The sequence below is a fragment of the Athene cunicularia genome (genome assembly GCF_003259725.1).
Source record: "Athene cunicularia isolate RWA chromosome 1 unlocalized genomic scaffold, athCun1 chr1_part1, whole genome shotgun sequence".
In the NCBI taxonomy this organism is placed as follows: Eukaryota; Metazoa; Chordata; class Aves; order Strigiformes; family Strigidae; genus Athene; species Athene cunicularia.
In genome coordinates this window covers 106,626,085-106,636,549 of record NW_020799091.1, presented here as the reverse complement: position 1 = coordinate 106,636,549, position 10,465 = coordinate 106,626,085, and the positions used below count along the sequence as shown (strand labels likewise).

Genomic DNA, 10,465 nt, shown 5'->3' with positions numbered 1-10,465 from the left:
TGCACCTTTGATGTTCCAACCTAAAAAATCCATGTATGGCACACAACAGGAGGGCCCTTCCATAAGTGGAGAGCACCTCCAGAAATCATGACTGAGGAAGGAAGATAAGTATGATGGAAAACCTGGTTTGCATGGCTTCTATAATGGGGAAGTAATGGGACAGCAGTAAGGGTACAGCTAACCCTTACTCACTGTGAGCACAGAGAAGCCATGGAGACTCAGACTTTGAAATTTGAGATCTCTGAACATGGATCATTAGAGAAAGGCCAGGGTTTGCCACAGCCCCATGTCAGAGCACCAGTGAGTAGGGGGGCATTAATGTAGTTGGTTGGCATGGGGAGTGGGCCTTAGGAGGTGAGGACATGTGGGCTCTGCCCAGGCAATACACACACTGTGGGACAGTGGCCAGGTTTAAATTAAGCAGCCAAGGTATGTGAATTGTTAAGCAACACCACTTGCCCTACAGCCCTCTTGTGCATGACTTCCCATTTGTGCCTGACTTCCTGGCACAGGCAGATTTTCTATGCCTTTGCTGTCAGTAGACAGATCTCATGCCTAGGAAAGATTGCTAGGCAAGTCAGACCAAATTCTGCCTAGCCAAAAAAAATGAAATTACTTTCTCAGATCCCCCTAGCCTAGCATGGACCTCTTCCCACCTGTTTTGTCTGTCTAGAGAATACGTATTTCCCAAGAAATTCAGGTTCACTTCAATTACTGCCGTTTATTATGAATACATGATGTGACTGTAGATTTAACAGCTGTGTTTCACTGAATATATTACTATTCCCCAGTCCCTTTTGTCATGTGCTTGTAGTGGCATTTCTTGGCCTTCTCTAGACAGGAGGAAATAGAAGATTTGACACCACTTTTGTTGCTCTTCCAGTGAACAGTCAAGCCCTTCTTCTAGGGCTAGGTAAAATATAGAGCTTGACAAAATCGCTGGCTGGTTGTTAGTCTGTGACAAGGCTACTAGCTAGTGCCATCTCTCAGGACTTCAGAGGCAGATGAGGAGCCACAGGCTGATGGGTTCATCAGTTAAGACAAACACTATAGACATATAAACTGGATGCTCTACACAGCCATATTATAGTCTCTTCCACATTCTCTTGAGGCTGTAGAGAAAAATGTGCTCATTGCCTACCAAGGAGCAATAATCACGGACGCAAGTGACACCTCATGCAGGAACTCAGATGAAAAGAAGACACTTACCATCCTACGTAACATATTCCGGGAACTGACCATAGAATGTCATTGCACAAAACAGTAGTACAACATACACAGCCAGCAGACATCAGAGCATGATGCAAATAACTTCTTCAGTGGCTAACATAACCCAAACCCCAGCTTTGAGCTGTGAAAAAGAAACAGAGGGTTTGCCATGCTGTTACTAGATGTGGTGGAACTACCCCTCTGACATAAAGGAAGTCTCAACCATCAATGATGACATGTGTCTAAGTTGCAAGACTGCCACTGAGGCTGTCTTAGGACAGCCACAAAGCTGCTAATGTGACCCAAGGCAATGAAAGAGTTTATAGAATGTTTTTCCTTAACTGTTGAAACCACAGATTTATGTATGTCCATATGTGTGTATCTGTGGGCAGAAAGAACTGTATTGACCTTGGCTTGATGGAACAGTTAATTTACAGGGAAAGGGGCTGGTTGTACTCATCCTGTGAACCTAATGACATTTAGAAACTGGCCAATCTTGTTCACAACACCCAAGGTATCCTTTTTATTTTCAATATTGCCTTGTGCTCTCTGAATCATTCTTTTCTAATGGCTCCACCAGTGTGATGCAGATCACCTCACAATGCCAGAAATTAGTTTAATTGCCACTACCTGGGAATAAGTGCTATGGTATAAAGGCCCCTCTTATATCATAACTAGTGAGCTGTGGGCTTCCTTGCATCACAGGAGACTGGCCACTCAGTGGTAGGATTGGTGACGTATGGGACAGATAATGGGTCGATCAGGTGCATGGAAAATTGTCTGGACTGCTGGCCTCAGAGGATTGTGCAAGTGCTGCAAAGCCCAGCTGGCAGCTGGTAATTAGTTGAGTCCCTTGGAGAGCAGTCTCCTTCAGAATTTCCACAGACATGCCCATGTTCTGCCTTATGCTTCATGTGCTCATTCACACCTCAGCAAAATGAATGCAAACCCTTCCTTGTTGCTAGACTCATCGCTGATGCATTTATGCCCTCTGACTTTCAGAAGTTTTGTTACAAAACCCAGAGAGCAGGATGCTGACTCCCGGGATCTGCAGGCTAATCTGTGTGGATCACGGCTGTGCTCTGGCACTCTGATACCCTCTTTTATGGTAGAGCAGCCCTCCTTTAACGTGATGCTAGTTGTGAATGGCAGTCAAACTGTGCTAAGCGTGAGGCAGTGCCGCTAAAAGCAACATTAACTTTGACCAGAGGTGGTTCTTCCCTGGGGACAAGGGCCCCTGCCACCACCTGAATTTTTCTGTGGGTCACCTAAGTCTTTTCGAGTCCCCAGCTTTCTGCCGGGGCAGGTGGCAGCACACGTGCCAGCAGCCAGCCCAGCACCGCAGCCCTGGGGGGAAGTCTGCTGCACCTGCACCGAGGAGGCCCTCTGCGGCAGGGGAAGTCCCCACCGGCTAAAGGTGAGTAGGGCTAGCCTTGGTAGCTTCTTCTCCTCTACTATTACAGGCTGGTTCTGCATCTTTCTGTATGCTTTATAACTGCAGGGAACACTGGACTCTCAGTTATCTCCAAACAAGGGACTTGCAAACCTTATAGTCCTCCTTAATCGTAGAGGAAGGTTAAAAATAAAAAGAGACATGACACCATTGAGCAAGTGACAGAGAGGAACAAAACCTCTGCTGCTTGCTTCTGTTCCCTGTCTCTGGGACATTTTAAAGATTCCTCAAAAGTGGCTCAGATCTCCACCAGAATTTCTCCAAGAGTTCCTAGAGTTATCTTTTATTCAGAATACCCAGCACTAAAGCTGGTCGGAGAACTGTTTGTGCTATTACTGTTTAATTCATGATCAGTGTGATTAATGAGACCACTGAGAGATGAAAGAAGGTTGGGCATACTTCTTGCTAGGAAACACACTTTTTTTTTTTTCTTTGTGGTACAAAATTTCCGCATTTCTTTTCTCAGAATAGCTCAAGAGAACAGAAGCCTGTCAGTTTGAGATCTAATCTGCTCTGCCTTCGCAGGAAGTTACAAATGTCTTGAACAAGCTTTCAGTTGACACATTTCTCTAAACAAGAAGCCCTTTGGACAGAGCCTTGCTGACTGGAGACAGGAGTGGTTAAACTGCAGTTCATGCCCGTGGTTACCAACTACTTAACCTTACCCCTTTATCCTCTTGCCAATCAGCCCAAGTTAAGCAGGGTTTGATTCCTGTAAAATAATAGCAGCTGTTGGGTATTTTGCTCTGTTGAAAGCCTTGCCCATCCTTTGCAAATCTATGCAAATAAACATTTCTCAGACTATTTATATCACAATACACCTTTGGTCTCTGTGGTTGTTAGTACTTGCGCAGATAACTTATCTGTTTCTTGACAGTCATATCCATATGTAAACTCACCTCAACATATGGTTATAGGTTCAGCAATCTTAGTCTAGATAGAAGCAACCTGAAGATTAAGCTCCTCTGCTACAAAGGCCATAAGGATAAACTCCTCTTAGAGGAATTCAAGCTGACTTTAGTCCTTCTCTAGAATGAGGAGACAATAGAAGCCAATCCAAATACATTGTTTCAGAAGTTATCAAAGTCATATTAAATAAAGTCAGTACTGCATGTCATGACATACTACTGGTTAGAAAAGCATTAAGAAACAAATATAGCTGCTTGATACAAGTTCTCACATACTTCATCATGTCAAGGGATTCTGCATCCCCACCATACCTGGCAATACAGGGTCATTGCTGCTAAATAATGATGATTGTTGCCAGTGTAAAAAGTAAGTTAAAGCCAGAAACATCTCCCACTCCTATTTTTTTTTTTTTTCTAAACAGAGTTTATTTACTTCAAATCTTTGAAATCTAGTTAATGCAATTTTCTAAAATTGCCATTTTTAAACTATAGCCTTCAAAGCAGATCTGTGTTTTAGGAGTGTGACAACAGTAGTCATCTGAGGGGTCATGAAAACTACAGAAAGCATTTCCATTGGAAAAAAAGAAAAAGAAAGGAAGAAAAACTTTCCATTTGTTTATAGCTTCTTCAGAAATACTCTTCTTGGAACTTTCCGTGTTTCATCTCTTCTGAAGCTCATTTTCTTTTAAGTTGTTAATAATATGTGGAAAATTTGTAACATAAATTTAAAATGCCTTAAATTATGAAAATTGTGTGACTAATTAGTGAGCAAAAAGTTTCTCTGTTGATTTGATACACAGATTATTATGCATGATAAAAATACTCAGTAGAGTTGCCATTTACTGTGTTAGTTTTAAAACAGAGCAGTCTTTGAAATATAATGACCACATTAAAAATCAAGTAGTTTTTAAAGGGCTCAAACATGATTCTGTTTATTGTTGAAGGAAGTACTCTAAAAGAAGACAGGCCGTTAAAATGTGTATGCCAGTGCAAAATATATTGGGAAATGACAGTAAAATTTCATATGGAAGACAATAGTACACAATAACCTTATTAGCTTCTGTTTTGTATACAAACAAATACTCTATTAACAAACTTCACAGCACGCACAAAAAACAAGACCTTCACAAAAAAATGATTATAAAAGCATACCACTGATACTGATTTTTTTTTTTTTCTCCAATCTTGCATTCTCTATTTAGTGCTTGGGAAGAATGAGAACAGGTGTGAAAATAACAATAAAGAAATTGCCAGTGCTTAAGCCATTCAGATAGCTACATTCTCTCAAAGATAATGAACACAGAGAGCTTGATTCAGATTCACACTACAGTTCTTTCGTACCTCCAGGATAAAGTGTAGGAGATGATAGCCTACTTTAGAGCCCATTTTAGAGAAGAATGACATGAAACAGCTTTAATATTAATGAGAATTAGCTTGGTCCTTTTCAAAGTAGGATGTGAATGTAACCACCTTTTCATTATGATGATATATCAGTGAAAATACCTTCTATACAAATATCAGCAAAACACACCTGAAAATAGAGACAGTGTGATTAATCCATATATATTTAAAATAATTATGTACAATATTTACATTTTGAACAGTTCCAGAAATTAACATGTCCAGATTATGTGCCACTACCTAAACCAATTCCCTAATATTATAGAAAATGCATTTGCTGTACAGTTATTTATAAATAGTTATGTATAAAAGAAAAGCATGAGATATTCTTATTATCAGCTAACATTTAGCTATCAGGTCTCCACATATTAAACAGTCTAGATCATCATACAGCAGACAAAAGTAGATTTTTGATGTTGAGAATATTTTGTGTTCCACTTCTGTGCCATGATCCTGGCAAATCTGATTGTTTTTTCTGAAAATCTACAGAAAGCAGCAAGACTGAATCAGTTTGGTTCAGTGATTGTTATTGACTGCACCATGTCAGACAGACTTTCTGGGTCTACTTCTTCTTTACCATTATCTGAATTTTCTGATGAGATGTAACAGCCAGAATCTCTTGGGCAGTCATTTAACTGTGATTTGTCAAAGCCGTGGTGGGGGCTTAAGCTCCGCATCTCCTGAGCACTCTCACTTTTCTGCTGTTGTTCAACTAGAAAGAACAGAAAAAAAGAAAGAAAAATATTGTCAAAATAAGTATCCTCGGAAAGAGTTTGAGATAGTAACATGACTGATCTTGAAGAGCTGGAGAAACAGAGCTGGTAATGTACACATGACTTGATCAATATCAGAAGCAGAAACCTCAGCATCAAAGAACTAAAAATACTATTACATGAGTATAACAACTTCCAAGCTGATGTTGAGGTTGGCTTTGATCCTGCAGTATATTGTTCAGAGATGAATACTGGAGACTTTGGCCTCATCCTTTAGAGTGAGGTCCTTCAGGCTGTCCACAGGTGCAACAGTCCACCATGTGTGGTCATCATGCCCACAGGAGAGACGGCAGCTTTGCCCTTCAACATTCATGTATTCCAGACCCTGCTCATGCAACTAATCATGCAGCCTACTACATCTCGTTTGTAACACACTACATTATAGATGTTGTGTCTTTTGAATGCAAACCCCCTTTTGCCTACTCTGTGTACTGTGTAGTGATACATAATGCACTGGTCTTTAGAAGTGCTCAGCACAAAGATGTGGCAATCAGGTTTTCTAAAGCACTGGACTTTTCAGTGGGAGTGGGTGGCTCATGGAAACTTCCTAAGCTTAGCTTGATATCCAAAAGGTTATTTTCTAAAATGCGCAGACCTCAGAGAAAGCTAAGATGCCTAACTCCTGCTGAATGGTTTTGAACACTGCTCAAAAATTAAGTAGAAAAAAAATATCTTGAAAATAATTTGTCCTTGTTTAGCTGCTGTATGACTAATCCATTCAAACTCAAGTTTGCACTTGGCGACGATACCGACAGACCTTTCAAAAAAAGCTCAGCAAGCTGGTTCCTTGCAGACAGGATACCTGTACATCATGAATCTAATATATCTTGTCGTTGAAGTTTGTGTTCATATTTTCTGGTTGTGAAATACATGATGTTTACTCAGAGTAAATTTCTTGAGAAAACAAGCTATAAAATATAAAATCTTTCAATTTCTTACTTTTTTTGTTGTTGTTTTGTTTTGTTATCACCCTCCTGTAATGGTATTTTTACTTCAAACTGTGGCTTGCTTTCCAAACAAAATATAAGGAACAAATCTCACAGGAAACAGATGGTTTTACCTCAGATTTTAGCCCTTCAGAAAAATAGTACCTTTTTCCTTTTGCAAAAAACGTTTCCTTACTTCACTTGACTTGTTACTCCATGGTTAATTATCATAGAATCTTTAGTTAGATTTAAGCTGTCTCAGTTCAAGTCCAGGCAGAATGGAAATCCTAATACATGAAGGGTTTTATCCTTCTGCAAAATCTAAATCTGGTTTAGCTCCCAGAATTATAACATTTCTACAAGGGAAATTTGTACTGACATTTGTTTCAATTGTTCTAAGTTATAAGATCTGGTAAAATGGGAAACATGTCAAATTTAGATTATTAATTTTTTTAGTACTGTGTTGTATAACTAAGAATAAATTAAAGAAGAAAAATTGAAATGTTTCACTCTGAAAATACGGAAATCAAACAGCAGAAGGGTCAGTACCTTTCTTCATTGTGTGAGATTTCAATGAACTTATTTCACAAAGCATTTTGATACCCTGAAAAACATTTTTAGGTGTGATGGAGGTCTAGTAGATTTGTTTGGACAGATTAGTTCTATTTAATATTTTCTAACTTTCAATTGCCTAATTAAGTTAATAAATTAATCTGATTTTTGAAGACAAGAATCCAAAGTCTCAATTTAGTAACTTTTGCATTAAGCCTGAGGTTATAGGCATAACCTGATGTATTTAAAAAAAAAAAAAAAAATTACTTCAAATACTTTCCAAGGAATAGAAGTCCCACCTTGTTCCCAAATAAATTAATGGTTAATTGCACTTGTGTGAAAGAGTATACCTTTCAACAGATTTAATTGATATCTGTAACTGTTTGATCTCCTTCTCACCTTACAGAACATAGTTTGTCATGTCAAATGTTATCTCTCTTTGCAGGGAAAATATTTGATCACGTAGGGTCCAATTGATTTCTGATTTAAGTCAGGAAGGAATTACAAAAGGCATTACACCAGTGAAGGTATTACTGCTGCTATTAGTAGCAACAGATGTAGTTTAGCACAAATAACAGCAGATGCCCCAATAAAGCTTTATCTAAACTGTGTCCTTAGCTCCCTGCACCCATCCCACCGGCACCAAGATGACCCATGTCTCGGTCACTGTGGGCTGACAGAGCTCAGCCCGTGGATGGATGAAATTGTCTTGTGTGGCTGCAGGCAGGGCTCCCCTGCCACCTTCTGTAATCCTTCATCAGCCTAATGCTGCTTGCTGGTACTTTTATCAGCTTCTCTAGCATCATCTGCTGCCCTGGCTAGCAGTGACCTAAAAAAGTGTTAATCCTGTTTACATTTTCAAGGTCAGATAGGAACCTCCATCCACTTTGCTTTACAGTGGAAAGAAGACCAAGTATCTAGTGGATTAAATGGAAAATGCAGTTTCAGTCAGTGTATTAGTGCCCTGTAACTAGTTGTGATAATCTGAGTATTTCCTATGTGAAAAACAGATCCTAAATTATTTTGCAGTGATGTCTTTCCCTTGCACATTTCAGGGAAAAAGACAGAGACAAGCCTGGAACTGAGATTTTTTTTAAAAAAATCTGAATTTAGGTCAGTTAGGAGAATAAGAAATTTCTATTTAGAAAACATAAAGTAATGTAAAATTTCTGACTCTTCCCATAATACTAGAAGATTTTTTTACCTGAAAAACTGAAAACAAAAAATGTTCAGGTATTTGAGACAGTAAAATTATTATATTTTCTACTTTTCATTCTGAGCATAAAAAGTTGAACCTCCTCCCTATTTATGACGAAAAGACTGAAAGCAAACTTTGGCACTTTTTTCTTTTCCTCTATTTAAAGCAGCTTTAAATATTATGCAGTAACTACTAAACCGCTTGAACGGGATATTGAGTATTATAAATATATGTAGCATACAACTTTAGACATTGCTTCACAAGAAAAGGAACTATGCTGCTTTTTTTTTTTTCTTTTTTCCTTTTTTCTATTTTAGCTTTTATCTCTTACTTTTGGTTCTACTTCATTCCTTCCTCTAACATGTACATGTACATGTTCCACATTAGCAAAGGTAAGTTTGCTGTCTTAATCTTTTAGACATCAGAAGACACAATGCACAGGAAACAGGAATTGATAAAATTCAGCTGCTGTTAGATGTTGCAGAATCATCAGAAATAACTATCTTATCAACAAATGGATATCCTCTCATATTTCTATAGTAAAGCAGTTTCATATAAGATAAATAGCTTTCAGTCACTGTTGTCTATGATATGGCCAGAAGAGTCCAAGATATGCATCATTTTGACACATATATTTTAATACTACTTCAGAAGATGGGATTATATTCAGACTTCTGAAAAAAATGTGAGGCCTTTAGCTTTGGTAATAGATGTGTGATACATACTTATCTTCCTTGATATTTAGATCTTTGAAATGAATATTTGTTATTCAGTGACATAGATGTGCATGAAACATGCAGGGATAGATGCCTTTTTTCTTTCAACAGCTTTTTTTAATGAGTTTGAAGTCCTGTTTAGGAAAGCACTTTAAGTTTAGGTTTAAGAAAATTCAGCTCAAGAATGTACAGAGGTCACACTGACATAACTGTGTGGTTATGTCAGTTTAAACCAGGTGAGGGGCAGGAAGATTGGATTTTGTCTTGGAAAAAAAGAAGGCCACCCAGCAGCAAGCCATAGTTCATGACTCTGAGAGTTTGCCTTCATGAGTTTTGCCCAGGAGAACTGGGGTAGGAGCATGATGCTTTAGGATGACTCACTTGTGTGTCTTCCTGGAAGGTGCAGTGGTGACGTACTGAGCAGCACCATACAATAATTAAATACAAAAAAGTGTTCAAGGCTGAAGTTAGACCTCCTAAGTATGTATGAAGGCCATGTATCAACCTGTACTGTCTGTACCAGTTAGACCACCTAAGTGTTAAAATGAAATGAAAACTCACCAAGCATCAAACTCAGAAAGGATCATTTTGAAGCACTAAATGGTGATACTTCTTGAAAAAGAAGCAGAGAAACCTGAAATGGTTCTGTACATACATGCAATACTCTGGGACTCGAAGGAGTAAACATGTTGTGGATATTTACACACATACAACTTTAAAAATTTCACTCACTGAAATCAGTGGCATAGCTTTTCAGGGAGGGATACTGAACTGATGTGAGAGGAGAGTCTATGGTGAAAACAGAAATGAGAAGCTTATTTTTTTTCTCTAAAAATCTGGAAGCAAACAGATATGCTTAAAAAAAAGGTGAAAAATACTAATAGTCATGCAAGGATGTGTTTCCTTGTGAAATCTGGAAATATTATGTCCAGGTCAATGAGTTGTACCACAGTACAGAAGGGAAGATTGTCTTTGAGCACAATTTGACCTTGTCATGATATTGTATAATCTCACATATTTAAAGGGACTGCCCAGTGTAAAATCATACTCTTGAAGAAAGGTCCTCATGTAAGGAATCCAACTAAGAAATGAAAGTTGGTGCCCTCAGCTATCTACTGTCTCACTGTCCAAGTACAATAAACCTGGAACAAACTTCATCTGGTACTGGCAGTGGGATTTAGACTATGATGCACATATGCAACTTTTTTTTTTTTTTTTTCTATAAAATGAACTGTATGCACATATCCAGTGAAGTCTAATTCTTCTTTAACTCAGAATAGCTTCGGACTAATGCAACCCATTGGACATCAGGAATGAACCTCTTGACTT

The 10,465-nt window shown here is 38.5% G+C and overlaps 1 protein-coding gene across 6 annotated transcripts in view; it reads right to left on the bottom strand.

The window, feature by feature from the left end:
- Positions 1–4,474: 4,474 nt before the first annotated feature.
- LOC113484008 (SAM domain-containing protein SAMSN-1-like) overlaps positions 4,475–10,465 on the bottom strand; it is a 94,303-nt gene continuing 88,312 nt past the window's right edge. For all 6 annotated transcript variants that reach the window (XM_026856091.1, XM_026856099.1, XM_026856118.1 and 3 more), the window contains one exon: positions 4,475–5,683. In XM_026856091.1, the coding sequence (XP_026711892.1) occupies positions 5,478–5,683 (206 nt within the window). In that variant the 3' untranslated portion in view covers positions 4,475–5,477. The remainder of the gene's footprint in view (positions 5,684–10,465) is intronic.